General features: G+C 41.1%; 3 protein-coding genes across 5 annotated transcripts in view; 2 read left to right on the top strand and 1 right to left on the bottom strand.

Annotated features, from left to right (window-relative positions):
- The window catches only part of KDM8 (lysine demethylase 8), a 9,137-nt gene extending 4,109 nt beyond the window's left edge, over positions 1-5,028 (top strand). The window contains exons 2-8 of the mRNA XM_026053878.1: positions 18-410; positions 633-796; positions 1,313-1,445; positions 2,338-2,379; positions 3,189-3,338; positions 4,363-4,455; positions 4,557-5,028. Coding sequence (XP_025909663.1) covers positions 18-410; positions 633-796; positions 1,313-1,445; positions 2,338-2,379; positions 3,189-3,338; positions 4,363-4,455; positions 4,557-4,721 — 1,140 coding nt within the window. The 3' untranslated portion in view covers positions 4,722-5,028. The remainder of the gene's footprint in view (positions 1-17; positions 411-632; positions 797-1,312; positions 1,446-2,337; positions 2,380-3,188; positions 3,339-4,362; positions 4,456-4,556) is intronic.
- Positions 5,029-5,616: 588 nt separating this feature from the next.
- Positions 5,617-13,500, bottom strand: NSMCE1 (NSE1 homolog, SMC5-SMC6 complex component). The gene is given in 8 exon segments (XM_026054204.1): positions 5,617-5,785; positions 5,787-5,823; positions 6,301-6,421; positions 7,149-7,265; positions 8,097-8,243; positions 9,425-9,502; positions 10,797-10,918; positions 13,322-13,500. Coding segments are annotated over 8 exon segments (777 nt in total). The 5' UTR covers positions 13,440-13,500; the 3' UTR covers positions 5,617-5,748.
- Positions 13,501-14,593: 1,093 nt separating this feature from the next.
- The window catches only part of IL4R (interleukin 4 receptor), a 14,131-nt gene continuing 4,238 nt past the window's right edge, over positions 14,594-24,486 (top strand). For 2 of the 3 annotated variants that reach the window (XM_026054133.1, XM_026054131.1), the window contains exons 1-9: positions 17,832-17,915; positions 19,069-19,182; positions 19,634-19,775; positions 20,548-20,702; positions 21,762-21,913; positions 22,494-22,650; positions 23,450-23,549; positions 24,154-24,223; positions 24,340-24,416. In XM_026054133.1, coding sequence (XP_025909918.1) covers positions 19,110-19,182; positions 19,634-19,775; positions 20,548-20,702; positions 21,762-21,913; positions 22,494-22,650; positions 23,450-23,549; positions 24,154-24,223; positions 24,340-24,416 — 926 coding nt within the window. In that variant the 5' untranslated portion in view covers positions 17,832-17,915; positions 19,069-19,109. Of the gene's footprint in view, positions 14,677-17,831; positions 17,916-19,068; positions 19,183-19,633; positions 19,776-20,547; positions 20,703-21,761; positions 21,914-22,493; positions 22,651-23,449; positions 23,550-24,153; positions 24,224-24,339; positions 24,417-24,486 lie in introns of those variants that run through there. The other variant, XM_026054132.1, reaches the window with a different exon arrangement.

Raw genomic sequence — 24,486 nt, 5'->3', positions numbered from 1 at the left:
CCGGTGCGGCCGAGGAGCTGCTGCCGCCGCTGGACGACGAGGTCGAGGCGAGCGTGGGGCCGCTGCTGCGCCGCGCGCGCGCGCTGCTCTACGGCGCGGCCGGCGCCCCGCGGGAGCCGGAGCTGGCGGCGCTGGGGCGCCTCGGCCACGTCCTGCGCGACTACGCTTGGGAGCAGCTGAACGCGGCGCCCTGGCGCGAGGTGCCCAAGCGCTGGCGGCAGCTCTACACCTACGGCTGCCTGTTCGCGGCGCTGGCGGCGGCGGCGGGCGGCGGCCCCGTGGCGCCCGCCCTGCGCCTCTGCGACCTGGGGCTGCTCATGGGCGCCGCTGTCCTCGACAACGTCCTGGCGCGGCTGGTGCGCGTCCTGCAGGCCCGGCTGCCCCGCGGCCCTCCCGCCGCCCCGAGCCAGGTACCGCGGCCCCTGCCGCCCCTCCCGCGGTGCCCACGGCGCTGACGGCCCCTGCTCCCCTCTCCACGGTAGTCGGCAGAGCCCGGCGCCCCGCCCGGGGTCCCGCTGCCCAGGGCCTGGGCCGGGGCTGCGCGGGCTCCTGCGGGGTCCCTGCTCGGGGACCCTGGGCTCGGCGCCGCGGAGCTCCGCGAGCCGCCGCTCACGGCGCCGCTCCTCCTGCAGGCGCTCCGGGCTGCCCCCCCGGCTCCCGTTATCCAGGCGGCAGACGCGGTGCCCTGCGTGCGCTGCCCTTCGCTGGAGCACTTCCGAGACCACTACCTAATCCCGCAGAAGCCGGTTGTCCTCGAAGGGGTCATTGACCACTGGCCGTGCATGACCAAATGGAGGTGAGATCAGCTCCACYGGGTGGCCCACGAGTGGTTTCCGCCAGGGCAGCTCCCACTGCTGCCTCTTTGCAAGGCTGTTTCCTTCACTTTTATGTGTTTTTCCACAAGCAGCAGGAGTCAAGGGCATCAAATCACTCCAGAATATTATGTTGGAAAGCAGTTTTATTCAGCAAAGTTGGTATAAGGCATCAAAAAAAAATTAGTTGTAGCTGGTAAAGAGAAACTAGCTGCTTAAATCTCCTTAGCTCAAAAGAAAATGTTAGTTAAGAAAATATTCAATGAGGTTTAAAATAGGCCACGCAAAGTTAAAAAACCAAAACATACCRTGACATAAAATATACACTGCCTTTACTGCTCGTTTCCTTAATGCTTGCGTCTTTTTTGCTACTCTTTGTCTCTGTCTGGTTGGTCTTAGAGGGAAGAAGTCATGGTGGTAACCAGCATTTACTGCTCTGAAAGATGGATTTCGTACTCAGAGAGCACTATAAAGGGGTGATGGAACTTTCTCTCTTTCAGTGTGGACTATCTTGGTCAGATTGCGGGGTGTCGTACAGTTCCAGTAGAATTGGGTTCCCGATATACAGATGAGGAATGGTCGCAGAAGCTCATGACTGTCAATGACTTCATCGACCAGTATATAATGAACAAGGTCTGTTACTCTCATGTTTTTCCAAATACAGCAAGGTGCCACTGGAACAGAGAATTCTGCCTAGTTGGAACTTATTAGACCACAGGTACTTAGAGGTGATCTTAATGGAGGAGGCATATTATAGAGGCAACTCTGAATTAAMATACTTGAAATATTTTCAAGATCTGAAGCACAGATAGTTATTGCAATAATAATTAGCTTTGATTATATAATCTAATGTACAGCTGCTGGAATTTARTAAATAGATATCATCTGCATCAAAAGCCTGGATGGCAGCATCCAATTTAGCATAAGGGATTTAATTCAGCTCTGCAGCCCAGCCAGTAGTACTGTTTCTCTGAGTTTAATAAAACTGCTTAGTGAGATCCAGGATATAGGTCCACRTTCACATCCATTAAGTAAAAAAATTAGGCAAGCGACTAAATATTTAATGTCCTTTTACCTGGACAGCTGAAGATCAGAAGCTCTCATTTTCTGTCCCTTAGTCTACTGGCAGGTAGCAGTGTGTGTCATTGCGGGCTGCTCTCTGGTACAGCCTGGACTAGCGTATGCAGATACCTATAGGGAGCGAACTGGCCGCCCTGCTGCAGAGGCTGGCAAGAGAGTAGCTGCCAGACTCCATAGCACTACTGCTAGGTTCCTTCCAGCAACTTAAGCCAAGTGATTTGTTAATTATGAGGATGTATCTACACTCCTGCCATTTCAGTATAGATGTTGGCTGTTATTCCAGAAGGCCTTTTATATTAGTCCAGTGCTGAGACAATTCATGTACTTTGAAATGCCACATTGGAAACTGATCTTAACTATAAATAAATTCCATAAACATGACTCTGAAGCCTTACCCTATATGTCACTATGCATTTCTTTTTTTCTTTATCTACTGYAATTTCAGAACAGCGTAGGATACCTTGCCCAGCACCAACTTTTTGATCAGGTAAAACAGAGTGAATGTTTTTATCTTTGTGCAGTCATTTGTTTCCTTTAAAGGACAAGAAATCACAAGTAATTTTGAGGATATCATCTCTGCTAGATGGAAAGTCATGATGGGGGAGGATTCACTGTATTTCTTTGTTTTTTCCACAAATTGAAAGAACAGGGGTGGTTTCACTCAGCTGAAAGGAGTGGAAACAAAATCCTTCCAGAAGTGAAAGMATTTAGTTTTAGTACTGTTTCAGGACAGTGTGGCATGTAGTTCTGTGGATACCACCTGGAAAGCAGCATTATCCCAAAGAATATGTAACTGAGGGAAGAGATTTGGCCAGCAAACACTCTTCAGTGGTAATCTATCAACCATGTTCTGATATGTCATTCCAGGTAATTACAGGAGATTAGCTAGGTGGGATTCTTGTAAAAGAACCTCAGAGAKAAGCAAGTTTAGCATATAAAAGATAAGCTGCTCCTTTTCCATGATCAGCAAACCTACTCATTTTTGTAGTTTTTGCTCTTTGGGATTCTCTGGTGTCTACCAAAGAAAAAGGTCTCTGAAAAATAAGAAACACCTTCCCTTTCTTTTCCCCACCTCTTCCTCCCTCCAACAGGATTTGCTTGATAGGACAGAAAGTTTGGGGACATTTCCGRTAGATTCCCAACATTCTAGTTACTTCTGCACTGCCTTGGCTGGAGACAAGTAGATGATCTGTTCTCTTTGTATCAAGCTGAGCTATTTTGTTCTAAGAATTATTTATGTATTTTGTGCAAATCAGCACATTGTATTTTTAATACCTTTTTTTCTTCATGGAGTAGATACCAGAACTGAAGGARGATATCAGTATCCCTGATTACTGCTGCCTGGGAGAAGGGGAAGAGGACAACATCACCATTAATGCTTGGTTTGGCCCAGAAGGCACCATCTCACCGCTACATCAGGATCCCCAGCAAAATTTCTTAGCCCAGGTCTGTACTCTACTTTTCTGAAGCATGCTATCAATGCTATAGCTATAAAACATGCTTATAACATACAGATGGAGAGCCAATATAGAAGGAACTGTTGAACCAAAAAAAGATGCTTCCCTTACAAGTTTCAGAACTTTTCAGAACCTGACATTAACACTCAGATAGTGATAGCATTCATAAAAGCTTGTTCTATGATATGGGAAGAAATGTTAAGATAGAGCAACCTGTTTAGGAATAGTTTGGTAGCACAGTTCAGTCCAGCATATTTTTAGATGCAGTTACATCAGAGTATGGATTTATTTTGTTTAGTGTGACATTCCCAAACAGATGTGATCACTACTGGCCCTTGAAATCTTGAAACCTGGCACAAGCAGCATGCGTATTTGCTCTTCCTTTTGTGGGCATTCTGCTGCTGTGAGCACAGGACAGCAGGAGGACACATTTATTCTGCCACTTCATCCAGGCAAGCCTGCTTGGCAAGCACAGCCTCCCTGCAGTTCAATGTAGTGCTCTGGACAGGCAGTCTGCTTGCGTTATTAATTCTAGTCACCCAATCAAGGACTCCAACCATGCTGCAGTAAGAGCTGAAGTAGCATATGCAAGCTTAGCATTCACTGTCTGCTGATGTGGACTGCAYCGATGAATCTACCTCCCTATTCTCACTCCTGACAATTACTRTCTAGCTATGTGGAGCCCAAATAATCATATACATTCTGTGTCTTGAACTTTGAATTTAAAGTAGTTTGGAGGGTTTTGCTGGTATTTCAAATTCTAACCTGCACCAATAGAGCAGGTACTTGGATTCTATTATAGTTTGATTTGTTTCAATTTTCTGTCTTTATTAATAGCAGGTAGTGATGTTTCTTATTATTCTCTTGGTAATTTTTGTCATTCTCAAGATAACCAGCAATATATACACCAGAGTGCAGTATATCAGACTCGCTAGTTAACAAAACTTAAACTATTTTTTCTGATAGTGTGCACAATAATGACAGGTGGCAAACATATATTGTAATATCTACAGGTATTTGGAAGAAAATATATCTGTCTGTATTCAACGCAAGATTCGGAGAACCTATATCCACATGAAAGCCAACTTCTTCACAACACTAGTCAGGTAAATACTTGCCTGAAATTTTAAAGTCAGTAAGGTTACTTTATGAAAAAATACTTGAGTAACGACTTTTTTTTTTTTTTTTTTTTTTTTAAATTAAATAGGTCGATGTGGAGAATCCTGACTTAATAAAGTTTCCCAACTTTAGAAACGCTTCATCTCAATCTTGTATTCTAATGCCTGGACAGGTTTTGTTTATTCCAGTTAAATACTGGCACTATGTACGATCTCTTGATATCAGCTTCTCTGTAAGTTTCTGGTGGTCATAACTGAGAAGCATGCCTAACGCTTCTTAGAACTTTAATAGCAATTAGAAAGAGGAAAAGGTAACTTTTGACATGCTACAGAAGACAATTATTTTTAAACATGAGAAATCTCCATCCGGAGTCCAGTTCAGGGCTGGATTAAAAAGAAATAATTTCTGCTTCAGCAGAATGAAAGAATCTGGACAACTACATGGAAATATGTTGCTACAGATACTTTATTTTTGTAAATGTTTCCAATATAAACTCCTTGTAAAGAACATCTGCCAGCTCACTGTCTTGTATGTGTGTGTAAATCCAAAGCAGTTCTATACATGGGTACTAATGAGACACCATGGCAAAAAAAAAAAAAAAAAAAAGAGAGAGAGATGTATATAATCCAGCTAGTTTCCTTCTGTTTCGATTTAGTAACAGTAAAAATTGTAAATGCCTCACAGTTATGTAAACAGCGAGGAAGAATGCTGCCCACTGATTCAGTATGTTAAAGTGCCAACATGAAGTATGATACCCATCTCTGATGTGGAAAAGAATAATAGTATTAAGAAYTAGGGCTACAATGAATTGTAGCTAATCCACAGTTCAATTAAATAATACTTTGGTTAATCATCAATGGAACTGCTGGCTCTCCTCCTTTCTCTGAGAAAGTATTGCATTCTTTTCCTTTCTACCAAGGGAAGRTATATTGTCATTCAAGGCTCTAGCATTTGGCAGTATAGTGTCTTTATCAAGCCACTCTTGCAAGGAAAAAACATCCTTTCAAAAAACAGGGCAGACCTGCTGGGCAGCCTGCTCTAGGTGACCRTGCCTGAGCTCAGACTGGATGATCTCTAGAGATCCCTCCAACCTCAACCATTTTCTGCCTCTGGAAAAGCTGTGCAGACATAATTGTTTGGGAGAGCAGTAAGGTCAATGACAATTTTATTGCAACTTTGGAAAACAATAAACACTTAAAATTACACTGTTAATGAATACAATTACAGTCTGGCTGTTCTGCAAGAGAAAGGGGAAAAAATCACTGAAAGCAGTCTTAACACTATTTAGCGGTGAGAATGAAGCTCTTTTCCTCTCTCTCTTTTTGATGACAACTGAGAATCTATCCGACTCACCTCTGTCAAGAAAACAGAAAAGCAAGGTTACCGAGTGACAAAAAGGATGATAGGGCATGACCTGCAGCTTCTCYAAATGCTTTATATATTCTTGTGCTTCTGTTCATGACATCACATTTCACTGGCTAAATGAAAAGTCAGTAGAAAGTCAGTATATCCAAAGGTTTTTGGTTGTAATTTTAATTTTGCTTTTAGGTTTTGCAGGAGTTTTMGTTTCTGTGGGAATTTTGAGGAGTTAGAGGTTTTTAATTTTAATGCTATCAGGAATATGAGTCACAATATCTACTAGTAATCTACTCCAAGACATATTTTTGGCAGTTCCAGTGCTCAGTGTTACCTAAGGGTGATTTACTGTTGATTAAATTAAGGAATAATGTATACTCAACCATAACTATGAAGGTCATAGGCAGTGTAATTTAATATCACAGTCTACTCCTTAGTATTATGACATACATTTTTTAAAATAGGTTGTTTTTTACCTGGAATCTCATGAGGCCAGAAATCATTACAGTGAGGACAGTGTGGTTCAGTCTGAGCTTTGAAGTATTTTCCAACACACGGTAAATGCATTCCAATTCCACAGGTTTCACAGACTTGGCTCTAAAATCAGAAGTACAGGTAAAAAAAACTTCTCTATTCACTGCTTCATTTCAATACAAAGTTGTCGGAAGGGTTACCGCTATTATACAGTGCTTTATCCCAAAGAATGCTTCACACATTACAGTTGGAAGACACTCGTAAAACAATGCCAGTAAAGTTAAAGGAAGGCATTTTCCTGGAAACTAGGAAATTTCTTTATATGGGTAAAATTTAACTTGAAAGCTCAACAGCACAGAGCTATTTATGTGCAACAAAGGAGAGTGATTGGGACGGAAGACAAAACACATACACACACACTCATTCTAAACTCAAAGATTCAGGTAATTTCTGTACCAAAATCCCAGGACCAAAAATGGATGTGCATTACATTAAAAATTGCCCTTGCTAATTCTTGCTATTATTAAATACAATTAAAAATTGACCTAGCTAATCCTTACTATTATACCTGTGTAAGGATAAGGATTCACTTCTGGCCTGCTGGGCTTAGAAAGCAAGGTAGTGTGATCTGTTCACTTTCTCCAAGTCAATACAATATTTTTTTTTTCTGAGGGCAGAAAATAYCTGTGCTGACAAGATTTTTTTTAATATACATGAACACTTTTACCAGATTACAAGACTAGAAATTTTATTACTTAACTGACATTCAAAAGAAACTATCACACACTTCAGCTATGACCACGATAGTCCATCAGCAGATGCCTGGTAGGTTTATCCAGACAATTGTTACCTGGATGGCAAGGCTGTGACAGATGTTGCATTTCCTTGCTACACCTTGGTAGTTGCTGAGAATATATTGTTCCATCTCCATTATGCAGCGAGTATGCAGCGTATATTCCCCATTTTTCTAAGGAAACAACAACTAGTGAGACAACTTGTTTTAGTTCCTTTGGCCCCTTTTGACCTTGCTTACCACCCTTCAGCAAACAATTGACATCCACTTTTTTGCCATAGAGAAATAAACATGCCAACACTGACAAAATACTTGTGAAGTGGCAGAACCTTATTTGCTTAGAGGATTAAAAGAGTGATCCCACATCCTTAAAAGAGATGTTGTCTTTAGAAGGCAGGCAAGCATGCCCTCCTTAAACAGAGACAGTTTGGGCGTCCTTCATTTATGCATTACAGAAACTTCTACTGGCTTTCAGCAAAATCTTGCCGCTTGATGCATCTTGGAGAATGTCTGCTAAAACACTGCAACATAAGAAAATGTGGTGGTATGCTAGAGATCTAGGATGGGATGCATCCAGCAGAGAAGGAATTGAGGTCTCACTAGTCCTAACAAACAGCTGCAGTGTCAACTCAGTATCTGGCTCATGAAATTAAAAAAAAAAGAATCTCCAGATGTGCACAGAGGTGGAGGGACTGCTGGTACAGGAGTTTTCACTGCACCTCATTTGACCTCACTGCATTTTCCAAGGAACCACAAATGCTACTGACAGCACTGATGACCTTCTCTATTGATCCAAGCTTTAAGAATGTTCTGCCCAAGGACTTCGTSCTTGTAAATGTACTACCTTCAAAAATTTTTGACTTGGGTGACAATAAGGACAGGACCCACAAAATGATTTTTGCTAATGTTCATTGAAAAACAGTTCCAATTTCAGCCATCACATCCATGAAAAAAGAGTATCCCAACCTATTAAAATACAAACATTGTGTAAAAAACATTTGTTACCTCAGAGAGCCACTTATCCTCTACAAAAAGTTTCAATACTTGCTCTGCTTCCTTTTTCTTCATTTTCTTTGTCTTCAATTGGTCAGCAAAGTTTAAAATCTCCGTGGAAGAGGCAAAGCCATTTTCTGATAAAATGATTAGGTCCATCTATAGGAAGAAATATTTTTAGCTATTAAAAAAAAGCATGCAATTAGCTAAGCACAGCTTATAGTAATATACCACTTTTCCTGTATACATATGCRCTAGTATATATTACAGTATATGGCTTGAACCAGAACTATGTAAAACTCAGGTCAAAAGATAGAACAATTTGACAATTGCCTTCCCAATTTTATTCTTTGCCAAAAACATGTACAGTGTTGCCTAAATGAAGCTGAATGCAATGACTTTTGAGCATATTCTGGTCTGATGCATCCCTTTCTTTTAGGAAAGATCTTCAGCTACTAGAGTAAATTTGTCCCCTCTGGATTCAATGGTACTGCTGAACCTATCCGGCACATATAGGTTATAGCACTCTTACCTATTTTCAGAGATTCCCTCAATGGGAATATTCATGCTGCTCATTATCACAGAGTAACATGCAGTTTATATGGTAATATTAATATGTGCATGACAATGTTGTCTCTGCACACGACTGTACTGGTGTTACAACAATACTAAAAAATCCCTGGATACTGTCAGTTTAATGAGACTTCAGCAGCTGTGGAAACACTACTATTTCCAGTTTATATAGAAAAAAATGTATCTTAGGGACTCTAGTGCAAAACCAGGAAAGTCCAATGGGTGGATAAATTATGTTCACRAAGTTCAAAGCATTATGAGAACAACCTACCAAAACATGAAAAATACATAGCTATYGTAACTCAAAATACTGGTTGCTGGTATGAAATTGGACACAGAGTATCTTGGTATCCAGATCAAACAGATCTAATTAAAAATTGCTCTGACTGGTAATTAAATACAGAATGAATTGGCTACCATTACAATACACAGAATGTTTCCATTTAAATCCACTGAATTCAATTTCTACATTATTACTGTTAAAATCTAATGTATATTAGTGGAGTGCTGAAACCTGTGAGGTGTCTGTTTTTTTTTTTTTTTTTAACAAGATTCAACAATTTTAGCTAAAAAACCTAGAAGTTCCTGATGATGTCTGCTTAACTAGAAGCAGATATGCCAAGTTATTCACTTCAAGGAGCACTCCCCTGTTACTGATTTCAGTTTATTTCAGTAGGGAATTACTGCTTCTGTATACTATTTTATTCCCTATGTGATTTGGTATAAAATTAAGAATTATACAATTTGCTAACAAATAACATACTTACTGTTTTTCTGAACAATTCTAATTCATTTTCTGCATAGTCAGATGCCATTTTAGTAATTTCAGTCTCTGCCAGATTCACCTATAAAAATAATATTGAGATCAAAATGCCTTTGTAATCTACATGCTAAATTATAAAAGATACTCCAGTGAAAATAATATATCATCTTAAAGTTAACAGGAATTTCATTTTTTGAAGTAGCCTGAAGGAGCCTATTCTAAGCTTAAAGCCAGTACTGAAGCCTTCTTTTTACAGACCCTGATCAGTCCATATTTTCCACAGGAGGCTGTGCCCAGTCCAAGCTCTCTTTTGAGCACCCCACCCCCAATAACATGGGACAAGTGGAGATAGACAAACAGAGAAGAATTATGCCTTAAGTTTCTATTAAGATAGTAGAAAAAAAAGGCAAATTTTGAGACAGATACAAGTCATACTGTAGAACTAATATAGCCCACCAAGACACTATTATAGACAACAGTGGTAAATATTTTGTCATGCATATTTTTATTTCATTATGAAACACATTTATTGATACTTCACACTTGAACTGCTCTTGCTACTGCTCTTCAATATTAACTCAAATGAATTGGCAAAATTACCCAACGTAAAGGTTAAAAGTGGCAGTTAACATCAGAAGACTTCCAGTATGGTTGTTTTACATTAGTGAATAACCTTTCCCCTTTGAAATCTAGATTTCAGAACATCCAGGGAAATTATATATAAGTTATTGCTTAGTAGCTCTTTTATATTAGGTAGCTTGCTGGTTAAGCAAAAAAAAGAAAACTAATACTAGAAAGGTCTCACTCCTTTCTAGCTGAAATATTTCTCTTGAGAAAGAAAAATCTGTGGAAAAAAAAATCTTACCTCAGTTCTCAACCTTAAGCAATGTTTACACTACATAAAGCAGACGCTATGTTGGTCCTTATTGCCATTCCATTCCCACACACCTATAGTGCTGACAAGTTATCCTCCCACTTTCCTATTCTATATGTAATTTTCCCCTAAGAGGGAAAAAACCCAGCAGAAACAAAACAAGACACTGCTAAGAGTAAGAATCACCCTTCATTTGCATGTTTTCTGTAAATGGCAGAAGTTTTGTAAATAAAGGAAGGATCACAGTTAACTCACACTTCATAACATCCCAAGCTTGCACTTAGAGCAGCTTTGTGTTTATCATGCACAGATAGAGATAGGATTTCTATGCAGTTGACAATTAGAAGCCATCTGTATCATTCATTGGCACGTCATTCACAAATGTTACCTACATCAGTGACACAGGTGACCTCTCCTCCCTGCTCCATGCAGCAGTTTATCCACTCATCATGAGAATCATGAAAAGCYAACACCATAAGGTGGCAGGAGGTCACATACTTACCAGAGCATAACGCACTCTCCCATCATCTTCAGACATTCCTTTCCGGATCTGCATGAACAAAGGCTGCAGATGGAYGTTAATAGTATTGATGAAATCATCCAGCTTATCGTGTGCATAGTAGACTGGGAGAGAAGAGGAAGAAAAAAAGAAAGAAAAAAAAACAACTTAGGCAGACCTTCTTACGTTTCATCTCCTGAAACACTTTTTCCTGACCTTTCCTTTTCCTAATTTTCCCTTCACACTTGGAGGGTATAAAGAAGACAGGGACAGACTCTTCTCAGTGGTGMCCAGTAACAGAACAAGAGGCAGCGGGCACAACCTGGAACACAGGAAGGTCCATCTGAACATGAGGAAAAACTGCTTTCCTGTGCAGGTAACAGAGGACRGCAGCAGGGTGTCCRGAGCGCTCGTGGAGTCTCCTTCCTTGGAGAYAYTCAAAAGGCACCTRGACACGGGCAAGGGCAGTGTGTTCTMGGTGGCCCTGATGGAGCTTGGACCAGATGGTCTATAGAAGCCCTTCCCAGATAAACCTTTCTGTGATTCCTCTATGGAACAATTCTTGTACATAAAGCTGTATTATTAATAACCTCCAATCTTTACAAATTGGATAGAAAGTGTTTACTCAAACATATTACTACTAAAATCCAGGAATATACTGCAAGAGATTTGATGGGAAACAGGACAAACTAATGTGAGCTTACTAAAAGGTAAATATTAATGCCCAAAGTATCAACAGTGTTCACAGTCTGGCACCACATACAGAGGAATCTATCTGCCCGTTTTCTTTGGGCAAGATATCGGAAAGCTCAGAGTGCTAAATCTGCTTCAAACAACTGCAGTTAAGAAGGCCTGTTTGTGATATGAGTTAGATGCCTATTAAAGCTGGGACTGCTCTACTTCCAGAATATTAAACTTTTTAAAAATTCTTCATTTCTGATAGCTTTCCAGCAAAATGTACTGCTTTCAAAAATAATAACCTAAACATAACTAACAGTTGCTGTAAATTACATTTCTGTAACACAAATAAACTATTTCTTTCTCTGGGATAAAAAAACAYAATCTTAACTAATATCGTATCACAGCTCTAGTTATTGTAATCAGCTTTCAGTCAAATAAAACAAATAGCGATTCCAGTTTTCAGTTCCAGTTATACACAGAACAAAACTGTGCACAGCATGGCAAACCAAGTATATCATGGAACCAGCTACTTTCTTTATCTTCTCTGTCAATAAACAATCTTCAGCCCTGAACACTCAATAAGGACAGCATGCGCCAGCATTAGAAAAAGAGCTCATTATATGTAAGATACTGCTTGGGAACATTCTCTTTAAAAGAAATTAGTTCAAGGACAGAGAGATGGAAAATCTCACTGTGTTTTAGTTTTTTGTTTGCTTTTGAATTTAGACAGACTCTTAAATGTTTTCCACAGAAAAGGTCTCTGGCTGTGATAAAATGTAGGGCTGTTAGAAGAAACTAGAATATTTCCTGAACACATCTGTATGCAAATTATAGGCAGCAGGTACCAGAGCATACTAACTCTCACTTTGCATCTTAATTATTGATTTTTATACTGGCATTGTTTTAAGCTGTCTAAATTAAAGGCAAGCATACATCAGGAATTTTGTTTCTAAGGTCAGTCAGAGAAGTCAGAGTTTCATGATAAACTGCAAAAATACATGGACTGCTATAAGMTTAGGGCCCCCACAATCAAGGCAGATGACTACAAATAAGCTGAATAAATGCTTTCAAAGAAAAGTGACAGGAACCTTTATTCATATAATACCCAAAAATAAATTTATCACATCTATGCACTTCAGTTTCCATGTTCTCTGTAAACAGATTATGCARAAGATTAAGTGCAGTTCTAGTCTGCAAAGCTGCATTACAACAATAGCTTGTTTTCCTTCTATACAACTTCTGGCATGCAATTCATCAGTTTAGGAACTTCAGCATTAAACTAGTAGTTTACTAGAAGTATACRCAAAAAATAACATGACAAACTATTTGGGATTTTAACATCACTCCTCAGTTTTGAAGACATTCAGAAAAGTGGGTTTTTTTTGGAAGAAAAATTCCTTAATTTCTTTTAGTTGTTCCCTTTAGTAGTAAATAGGAAGATTTATATAAAAGCTACCTATTGAGATTTGAATATTCTGCCTGGTAAATTTTTTATAGCTAGGAAAAAAATGAGATGGAACCATTATTTGTAAGAGAATCTACATAAAATTCATCTTGTTATAGCATATATCAAGACTAACCTAACTGCACATGTAATCAGTCAGGTGACAGGTTTACTCTGGATGGATGCATTATATTACAGCACATACTTCATGCTATATTCAAAGGGAAATCCTTCCAAAGAAGTACAAAGGAAAACATTCTGCAGACTTAAACATTATTCTTGACAAGTATTAATATAATTTTAAATATATAACTTTAAAAATCTAAGTATTTGTAAACCATTTCAGAAAAAAAATGTTCTCCCATTTTATTCTCAATACTTTTCCTCAGAAAGCGAGACAAACCTTTATGGATTTCACAGCAATGCCTGTGTAATTTCCTAGCTTCTGATCCTTCCATTATCCCATGAGACATCAGGATCTGCAGGAACCGTCGATGACTATCGGTCATCTGAGCTGCCATTGCAATAGTCCACCAGGCTTAAAATGCTGAAAAGAGAGTAAAATGGAATTAATATAGACATTCACAAAAGTTAAAAATACAAATTCCAAACGTATGTAATATTTCAATTAAATTTCTAATAAAAAAGAACAAATTGGTGAGCTAAAAAATGAATCAGGGCAAAAAAAAAAGTACCCCTGCTTGATATCCAAAACGGATGTGGACAAACTCTAGGGCTCTATGAGAAGAAGGCAAAAGACAAAAAGATTTTACCTAACACTTTCAGCTACAGAATAATGTAGATGTTGTGGCATCATACTCCCCCCCACTCCAACAAACAAAATAATGCTCTTAACATCTATTTCATTCAACAGGACATCTTGCACAGTTTTGTGTTAAATTTGGATAGTACATATCCAAATAACTTATCTAATTAGACTGTAAGTTAATCTGGACAGAAAAATCTTCCTCTACGTGTTGTGAAGAATGCCAAAACTAAGTACAAGCTTTTCAAGACACTCCCACTCCGGAGGAAGGGTTCGGGGAAGCAGCTGGGAAAGGAACATAAGCAAGGCCCCCCTAAGCTCGACTTGATTCTAGGGAGCCCCGGCTCGGGCCCCACTCAGGGCGGCACCAGACCGAGGGGTCCCGGCTGCGGCGCTTCCTCCCGCAACGGACGTTACCAGGAGCCGCCCCGGCCCGCGCGGAGCCACTGCTGGCCGGGCCTGGTCCCCGCCACCCCGGGGGTCCCCGTCACCCCAGTACCCCCCTCGTCCCCGCCCCAGAGCCGCCCCGCTACCCCTGCCCAAAGGCTCCCCGCACGCAGCCCCTCCCGCGCGTCCCCCCGGCCCGGCCCGGCCCGGCCCGCCGCCCCAAAGGCCCCAGCCTGGTCACCCCGGCGCCGCGATCTGATCTGATCTGATCTGATCTGATCTCACCTCACCTCACCTCACCTCACCCCCCGGGGCTGCCGCGACACCACCCCCACCACCACCCCGCCCGCGCTCGACAACTCGGGGATCGTCACAACCGCCTGCGAGCTAGCTGCTCGGCCAGCGTCCTGCACTGCCCGTCCCCTGGCGCAGTAGCCCCGCCCACGGCCACGCACGCGCGCTGGGGGAGCCCGTCCTGTCCGTGCCGGCGGGGCGGGCCCGGCCGAGCCGCGCCCGCCGCTTCCCCGCAGCCGGGCGACGGGCCCGCATCGCGGCGCTCCGGCTAGTCCGGGCCCGCTGTCCTCGCCGGCAGCCGCCGGACACGCGTGAGTTTCCCACCGCTGCGATGCGCGTGTCCCCGCGCGCGGGTCTCGGGCCGATCGCTGCCACGGCCGTGTGGGGTTGGGGGGGGCTCGGGCCTCGCGGGGGGCGACAGCCGCTGCCGTCTCCGCTGGCTGCTGGCTCGGCCGCTGCTTCCCTCCGGGCTGCGGGGCCGCCGGGCTCGCCGCGCCCTCGGGCACTTTTCGACGCGGAGCTCGGGCTGCTGCCTTTGAAAGCGCTTCCCGGTGCGCCGGGCCGCGGCCGGGGGCGGCCTTCCCGATCCGCCGCCCGGGCCCTCTGCAAAGCCGGCCTTTTCAGGGACGCTCAAGGGCCGCGGGGCCCGCGGGCTACACGTGCCGCGCGTCGCGGGAGCGCTCGCGGTGCCGCGGGCCGGGCGCGCGGGACGTGTCTGCGCGCGGCTCCCGGGGTGTCCGGGCGGCGAGTGACGCAGGACTGGTGGAGGACGTCGGGCGGCGAGGAGGACGTGGAAACATGGCTGCAGTGACTCACTTAGAAGATAAAATGTCCCCTCCCTTCAAAATTCCCCCTTCTGAAGTGAAATTCCTTCCGTGGGCAGCAGGAAATTCTGCGCTGTGTGCGGTGACGTGCGCGCGGTGCCCCGAGCCGCGGCGAAGGCAGAACGAGCCCCGGCCAGAGCGGCCCGTGAAGGGCCTGCCCGGGCAGCGGGAGGGCGCGGCGGGGCGGGACGGGGCCGTTCAGGTTGGCCGCTTTGGGCAGCGCCCCGTGGGAGCCGCCGGGTTTAGTCTCGGGCCCGTCGCTGACGGGCGCGGCCTTCCCTCCTCGCCAGCAGAAGCGGGACCCCGGCCGGGGCCCGGCGCGGCCCGAGCGGTGCCCCGCGGCCGGGCTTTCGCGAGAAACTCGCTTTTCAAACGCCAGTGTAAAATCGGCTGACTAATAACGTAATCACGCGTTGCTTTTTGCTGCTTATCTGATTTTGTTCTGCAGTTATGGCAGGTTGATTTTAGTCAAAAAGAATAAGTTGTCTTTTAAAATTAAAGTTGCAGTTTTAAATGGGAAGTGGCCTGTTAATTGCATATTGGAAAGAAAGATAAATTTAAGGAGTTTTAGGTAGAACTAACTATAATTTGTATCTTGTCCGTGACCTACCCTTTGAGCATAATCTTGCAGGTTATTCCTGTAGATTAACTGTGACCCAAATTTAATTAAAAGCCCCGACTAGAAAATATATATTATTTTTTTCCCAAGATTAAATGAAATAGTTGCATCTTGATTTTTTTTAATTATTATTTCAAAAGATAGGATTATTGTGATGATTTAAGCATGTAACTTGGGCCAGTAATTACGAAGACTCCTTCCAGTTTTATATGAATTTCCCAAAACTATGGAGATAAGTCACTTAGGTGTTTTAGGTCTTATTTTCTTCAAATACACAGTGTTATATTAATCGTATTTGGGATTATAGTTTACAGAGGACTTAATATTCTGTATAGATTTTATATATCTTTTATACTTTATTAAGTTTCATATACAGATGCATACCTGTGTGCCTTATTAAACATACATATTATTAACTATACTGTATATGTATATAGTTACATACTTTAAGTTTAAAAATGTAATATTTCATTATGCAATATTGAGAAAAACTTAAAAGCCTACCGATAGGGAAGCTATTGTCCTTTCTAAATTTTCTAACTTGCCATTAGTTTTATAATGCACTACTTTTATTCAAAAACACAACACCAAAAACAAAACCTCACTTTTCATTAGAGGTGTAGATTAAATCCACTTCCATCGAAGTGCCCACATCTTCTTTCCTCCTGGAAAGAAGAGAGATACTTACTCTGAAGTCTGCTGATTCATAGGTGCTTGTGTGATACAGGAATATTTGGCAAAAGTTTTTGTAGTTTCTTGGAACTGCAGTCATGGGACTCCATTACTCAGCAACGAACTGGAAAAGCAAACATTTCCTCCCGAGAATGCCAGTTAAAAAAAAAAAAAAAAAAAGTTTTGTTTCCTGGAGCACTTTGCCCTCTTTTTTTTTTTGTTTGTTTGTTTTTTGTTTTTTTGTTTTCTGAATTACAAAAAGGCACGTGTATTTTTTTTTAAAAAATATATTAGTGTGCTTAATCACATTTCATCTGTTTCCAAACAGGAAAAACTCATCAGTTGAGTAGTTTTCCTGAATGTTTGTGAGAAATTTGTAGTTAAAATAGGGCCTTCGTTACTGTATGATCAGTAACTGCTTCTGATAAGGTCACAAAACAGTTTTCTGTTCTAGTTTGTTTGTGCTCACATTATTGTTATTGCTTAACTTCTAAGATTGAAATTTTCCATGTTTAATCTGTAGAAGCTTWTTTTAAAGAATGACCAATCAAGGTATGTGAGAATGGAGGAAATGCAGCATCAGAAAAGGCAGCAGCTTAGATAGTGAGCCTTCAGGCTGAGGCTACCACTGAAGTAAAGATGCACTGTAAAAGAAGTGTGAGTTATTCTAAACATACTGTAGAAATTAAGATTCTGTCCCTATGCTTTGCTATGATTTATATAGATAAATTCATCAATAGAAGGCATGGWCTTTTCATAAAAAAGGGGTTACTTTTCTGCCTGTGCCTTACTCACCTGGGAGGGTTGTGTCTTTTGTCTGCAGTGAGTTTATTCTAACTGACACCAAAACTTAACAGCTGTTCCTGAGTCTTACCCATGTTTGAAGTGGAATTTGAAGGAACATGGTGTCAGCAGTGTGCTGTTGTGACTGCCCACTCTTACATGTGTACAGTGCCCACAGGCATATTCCCAAAACAACATTAAATTCTTCCAAAACTAATCTCTTCAGAAGTTTATACTACAGCAAAATTCCTGATTTCCTCAGTCAWTTCCTCTTGCCTCATGCACTGGTGAATTCTGAATCTGATAGCAGTGTTAAGGGATGTTCTATGTTTGCAGTTAGGTTGGTGGTAGATGGTACTCGGTCACCAGCCACAAATGTTTTGTTTTGTTTTCTGCTTCAAAAAGCCAAAAACCTCTCTCCTACTAGGAGATTTCTTCTTAGGGTTTCTTTCCTCTTTACTCAGTCACACAAAGAGAATTGTGAGTTTCGGCAGCAAAGATACCATGCAAGGCTCTGCGGGTATGAGCAGAGCAGCTGCAGGATACAGGTAGCAAGTGTGAGCACAGAATCCAGACCCAGGGACTAGAAAATACCAGCATAAGAGGAAGAGATAAAAGCATTCTGTCAAAAGATGATGCGTTTCTGAACAAGGTATGTTCTTYCTTATGCTGAATGCAAGTCACAGCCACCCCATATTAGCAATCATGACTTTATATACAAATTTACCTATCTGTCACTATGCCACGTTCATSTCTGGTAGCTACGTCTAATCCTAATAACATCTACCACTTGGCAGCTTAGTGTCTTCAGTAAAAACCTGGAGAAAAAGAAAAGCTGTTTGAAAGTCTTAAATGGATTATTTCRTCTGGCTTCAGTTTTCTTACTGAACTTCACTGTGCCTCAAGAATTGTAATACATAAGAGCTGCATAACTTTTTAAAGTTGTCCTGGATGGTCTTGAGCAGAAAACACACACAGGGGATTGAGCAGAACACACACAAGTTTGTAAGTTTGTGTGTTTACAAAGGAGGGAGGAAATTGCTCCCCTTCTTTGGCTGATGAGCAGGACAAAGGAATATCTGCAGGTGAGAGACTGAGAGGAGTGTGGAGTGAGGGGCACAAAGGAGTCAGGTGACCTGAGGTGGGAACACATGGAGGGAGGCACGAGCTGGGTGTAGGCGGCAGGCAGGCAGACCGGCCRATGGGGAAAAGGAGAGGGCCACCTCGGTCAGGAAATTAGGATAAAAGGGGGCTGCGTCTTCCAGCAACTTGACCCCACAGGGATATGCCCGATGGACTCTCCCTTTATTTGAATAAAGTTTTAGGTCTCCTCTGTCTCATTTTTGGACATTCAGTTCTTGACAGATTTTCTACACAGTCTCATAACTCTGTAGATGTTTTACAACTTCTATTTTAATTATTGTTTTAATTTGCATTTTGTCTGTATTCTTTGCATATACATCTGCTCAAAACTCTTCTAGGAGATTGGTAATTCTCAGTATCTASGGTAATGGTGATAGGGCTGTGGAAAAACATTAGACCTCAGCTCAGGTACCTCATTCTTAAGTTGTTTTGGTTATCAGGGTGGAATCATATGGCCTTGGTGACATGTTGTCAATTTCTTGTCTTTTAACTAGTATATTACCCTTATTCTCCTACAGTTCACATAGCTCCATAAGCAAAGTTTAGGAGGATCAGGCACTACAGAGCATCTTAATCCTGACATCTAGCACTGTGCTATGAAGAGCTACAACCCTCCCTCAGCAGGGACACTGATGTAAGCTTGCAGTGTTTTCTCTTGGCAGAATTGCAGCACAGCTTGTCTTGCTGAACCTGACAGGAGTCAATGATGGCAAGAAAACCAAGTTCTGCACTGCATGCTCTTTGGATCCTTTTCTTTTCATATGCGACAAATGAAAGTACGTTTGTTAATGTGTTATGTTGTTATGCTGAAATTATCTATGATATTTTACTATGAGTAGGAATACTTAGTACACAACATTGTTACTGTGATTAACTTGAACAAGCTGTGTGATTAACAGATGTGATAATGCTGTGTTAAAGTTGGTGGGTTTTAGGTAGAGCTCATCAAGTAGTAGTCTAGAARTCTGTATTAGATGAGTTGTGCTTTTTATTTCAATATTTCTACTGCTGATCTTACTTAAAAGCATAGCGATTGTCTTTACCTTTCTGGAGATACTTGGTGTCATGTACCTCTTTTCTTTCACACAGAACATGAGAAACAGCTGTGTTTTCAATTCCCTTGTGAGGATTTGATCACTCTGTTTAGAGGAAAGGGTTCTATGGTCCTGATTWATTTGAATTATTTTTTGATTCTCCTGTTTTTTACTGTGTGCTGTCTCCCTGTAGTTATGGCTACAGGACACGTGCAGGACTTTGCGTGCTTCACTGACTATGCTGAAGAACTGGTTTGTCATTGGAAGGTGCCTGCACAGACAAACTGCTCCAAAGAATTCCTGCTCTGTTACAGGAGTGAATTTTCATCTCCACAGTAAGTGTTTAATAAAACATTCAGTTATCATTGTTGGACCTTAAAATATGCCGTAGTTATTAGCAGCTTTAATTTTCTCCTCCTGCCACAAGAGCCTGGGACAAAGAAAAATTGGGATATTCTTTTTGCCAGGAGGAAAAATGGGATGCTCATATAAACAACATGCTGTCTTCAGTGAAGAACTCTTCTGCAGGCCTCTTTTTGTGCTCTTAGTATAATGGAATGATCAAAAATTACTTGTAGGAGTGTTAGGTCACATACAAGTTTACCTAATTTCAGGAGAACTTTTACTTTCTTCGGGAAAAACTTACCTGATTTACCTGTCCATAGCTTGTGTGTGTAAAAGATGCATCTGGTGTCCTCCTCCTACTTTCTATATGATTTCTTCACAGAGATGTCCAAGTAACCTCGGTTTTTGTACAAGGTAGTAAAACTTTCCATAATAACAAGACATTAATCTGCTCTTTCAAAGACTGAAGTGTGAGAAAGGATGCTTTTGGTATTAACTTTTCTTCTTGGGATAAATCCTTAGTTTTCCMTCAGTCTTTTCCCTAATGTAATAGATTTCTGAGGAGTCTTTGGGGATGGATGGATTACTTAAAGGTTTAGATGGTCATTCTGTTCTGTGCAGATTTGGCTAAGTATTTCTAGGAACTAAGCATTTTTATCTCAAGTTATATTAACTCTATACACTGGGAACCTTGATTGTATGTTTTGAAGACCAGAGTATGTAACTGTATGTAAATATCACACATTTTTGTCTGTTTTTCAGAAGTTATGTGTGTGTCCCTGAGAATGGGGAAGAGACTTCCACATGCACTTGCACAATATATCCTGATTTTTTTGTATCGGGCCTTACCTACTTTATAGCTCTGCAGTTCAATGGGACTAATACAGGGAATTACAGTGTTACACCAGCCTTGGTTGGTAAGAAACTATTTATTTTGTCACCAAGATATCTTCTGCTTACAGTCTTGCAATCCTAGCTAACTTATTAATGATCTCTGAAGAATTTTTCCKTATTGGAGGTAAAAAAGCTCTGCTAGCTCAATTCAAAGGTTCATTTGGCTTAGTAACCTGATTCTGGAGCAGATCCTTAAGGAAAGAATAAAAGAAGGGACAAGAAGAGTGATTCTTCCTCTAGCTATACTCTTTCATCTTCCAGTAATCACTAGTTTGAGGGCTTAGACATATCTTTAGTGCATTTTGCTTGTGGCTGAAAAAGATGCTGAGGTGGCCATGGAAGATGTTACTGCTAGTCTGTAGGAAGAAATTAGACTACACCTGCTGCAGTTTACTACTCCTGTCTTTGTCATCACCACATGTTTTTTGTTCTAGTTGAAGCATCCCTCYGATTTTCATGGTAAATACTATTGGATATAATAATGATAAAAAGTTTACGAATCTTCACTTTCTCAGAACAGAGCACAGATTTAGTTTATACTTGTCTTTACAAGCACTTAGCTTGTTTGAGGTGACACATTGTTCTAAACACTCAAGTGAAATCATTTGAGTGTCTTAGGCAGGCATTCATCTGCACTGGTGATCTGGTTCATTTCAGAATACTTGAGGTTGCTTCTGCTCATCATCAGAATAAGCAAGAATCTGCCTCAATGTTGAAGAGATAGTTATCCAGAATAATCTCTCTGAGAAGTTGTCAAAATCTCTGTGTCTACCTCAAGGCACAGCATGCTACTCTGAGGGCACAGACTTACCCCATTTTTCCATTTTGGAAACTGCATTCAGTATACTATAAACTAGAACGTGAAATTTTTTCAGCTAACTTGAAGACCCAATGTTTGTTAATAAACACTTTGCGGTTGCCCTATTTTGTCCTTTGTATCCATATGCAAGAGTGTAGTAAAAAGGGCCAAGTGCATTGATTGTGATGAGACTGGTCTCTGGCGAATATTTATCCCCCTGCTTCTCTTCATCAGTACTTTCCCACTGCAATGCTCTTAATTATATATATTTTTTAATATACAGTTAAACCAAGGGCCCCCAAAAACCTTGCCATTGAGAAAGCTGAAAATGGTAATTACAATCTAAGCTGGGAAGAGAGCTATTCTTCATCCCTGCTCTCTGGACAGCCAGTGATCTATGAAGTAAAATATTGGAGCAAGCAGGACCCCACAGAGGTAAGAGTCTATTTTTCATCACTGCAGCTTTCAGATATTAAAAATGCTTTGAAAAATTTTGAAGAACTTTGTAATCATTTCATTATTAATAGTGTTAGGGCCAGCAAAGGCAGCTCTCACTGAGTACCCCAGTGAGACCTTGCCACAGGTCACTTTGCCATAGGGAACTTTGAACTGAAGTTAAGGGACTGAAACTCTTTCGACTGGCCTGCAGCTCTCAGTAGGCTGGGCAAAAATTCAAAACACAACCTTTCTCTTCCTGGACCTTCACTGGACATGAAGAAGCTTGAGACAGCCCATGACTGTGGTGCYTTGAGGCATTTTAGACCATGTCCAAGATCACTACAGCACTTTAAGGCAAGGCCTTTTTGGAAGGGAAGGAACATGTGTAATGGTGTGTCACAAGTGTTACCCACTAATGACAGCAGAACACAGTATCACAGTGAATCATATATACAGTTATWTGTCTGCTTGTTTGAGAAAGGCTACTAAAGCACATAAGAATACTAGTATCTAATTGCTGACATCAACCCTTCATCCCCCAAAAATATCAAAAAGAACTTTTTCACTTTCTTTTCAGGTTTCTATAAAATCAATTAACTATCAGACAAGAAGTTTTGAAATCATTGCAAGCTCTTTGAGGAAAGGATATGATTATGTTGTAACCATACGGTGTAACTATACAGACTATCCAGCCTACTGGAGTGACTGGAGTGACAGAATTGAATTTCACTGTGGTAAGTGGTATTACAAATAGTGGCTTGATAAAAGGATAGTAGACTYTTATACATTTTGCTTGTCCCACTGCCTCTTGTTTGCTGGAAGAGTAATGGAATCTGTGATTTGCAATAACTGCAAATAAAAATCATCATCATCATCATCACTTTGAATCTATTGTGAACCAATCTGTGAAGGTTTCCAAGGAGACTAAATGCAAAAACAGAACTCCTGGAAGAAATGAGGAAGGGACCTTGGATTGTTTAGCATTGTGAGGAGGAGRGGGGGAAAAAGAAAAGGCTGAAAGAGGATATATTTGTTCTCTGCGAGTGCTTCAGGAAATAGACACATGGGAAGAAGAGCTACTTAAACTGAAGGGCAATGTTAATGTAATTGCAAGTGAATATGAAATACCTATAAGATTTAAGCTTGAAGTTGAGCAATACTTAGAGAGATGAGATTTTAGAAAAGTCTCTGAAGACTAACAGAGAGGATGAGAAGCATGGTTGTGTTCTTGTGTCAGCTGGTAATGCTGTGCTTGGCATTACATGACGAGTGTGTCTGATTGCTGGGAAGTGGCTTCAGGACACAGCTAGGTCCTCCTAGCTCCTAACTTGTCCACAGTAATGGAGATCAGTACTTGTACTGATCTTTCAGACACAGTGCACATCATTGCCACTGGAAGCGGTGTATTTTGATGTTTGTTTGAAAACTTAATTTTATGTCTAGCCTTATCTCAAGGTGGAAAAAAGTAAAAAAGAAATAGATATGGTATTCATGGTACATATACACCGGCAAATGTGTGTGTTTACTTAATAGATTATCAAGTAACAACTGAAGACATTCTGCAGATGGCTGTTCCTGTAACCTGCATACTGATAATGGCAGTAACTGTGATTTGTTACTTCTGTTTTACCAAGTAGGTATAACACTGTTCAAAGTTTTACAGCAGTTCACACAGGTACCAGCATTGCTGTAGATTGGTTGAATGTAGTACAGAAATCTAACAGTTTGTTTTTCTTTAGCACCTTTATCTCAGACTCCGCAAGCAATTTTTTTTTAAACATGGATCAATTGCACTCAGCCTTTTTCTGAAAGGATAATTGAATATTCTCTGTCAGTTTTATTAAAATTGGTTTGTTACGGCATCCAAACCAAACTACAACTAGGGTGTCTGTCACTTGAGTACCCCCAGTCATTGCAGGAATCCAAGTAAATGATGGTTAAATGTCTGTATTTCTTTTCATTTTTCAGTGCTAGTACRTGAAAGTGTGATCTGTATCGCTCATCTTTTCATACAAGATTAGAAGAACATGTGCCTGTGGTTGCACAGAATAGTTACTACYAAATATATAAACATGTTTATACTAGTTTAATAAAAAGTAACTTTTGGAGATGCACAGAAGAAGCACTTCCTGAAATGCAGTCAGCTAGGAGAACAGAGCAGAGAAAGGAAATTATATAGAGAGAGATCAAGTGAAAAAGCAGGCAAAGCAAACAGTTTTCTTTCTCTCTCTCTATAGAGTCAAGAAGGAATGGTGGGATCAAATTCCAAATCCAGCCAAGAGCCATTTGGTTGTGAAAAATGTCAAGGTAATTTAAAAGATGCCTTTTCCTTGTTAAAAATGGAATATATAGTAATTGTTATTGGCTGGCTATTGTAGAGGGTACTAAATACAATTCCTAAATCTTGTCTGTGTCTTTAACAGTTTTCAGTTTTTTGCCACATTGATGAAATTAAGTTCCCTTTCTACGACTTAAAGCAGAGTCATATGGAAAACCATATGTAAGTAAGACAGAGGGGGAAAAAAAAATCTCTGCTTAATAGCATAAGATACTTTCCTACTGCATGAACA

This window comes from Nothoprocta perdicaria, unplaced genomic scaffold (assembly GCF_003342845.1).
Source record: "Nothoprocta perdicaria isolate Ctin4 unplaced genomic scaffold, notPer1 scaffold_12, whole genome shotgun sequence".
In the NCBI taxonomy this organism is placed as follows: domain Eukaryota; kingdom Metazoa; phylum Chordata; class Aves; order Tinamiformes; family Tinamidae; genus Nothoprocta; species Nothoprocta perdicaria.
Note: the sequence above shows the minus strand (reverse complement) of the source record. Positions and strands in the feature narration are given on the sequence as shown.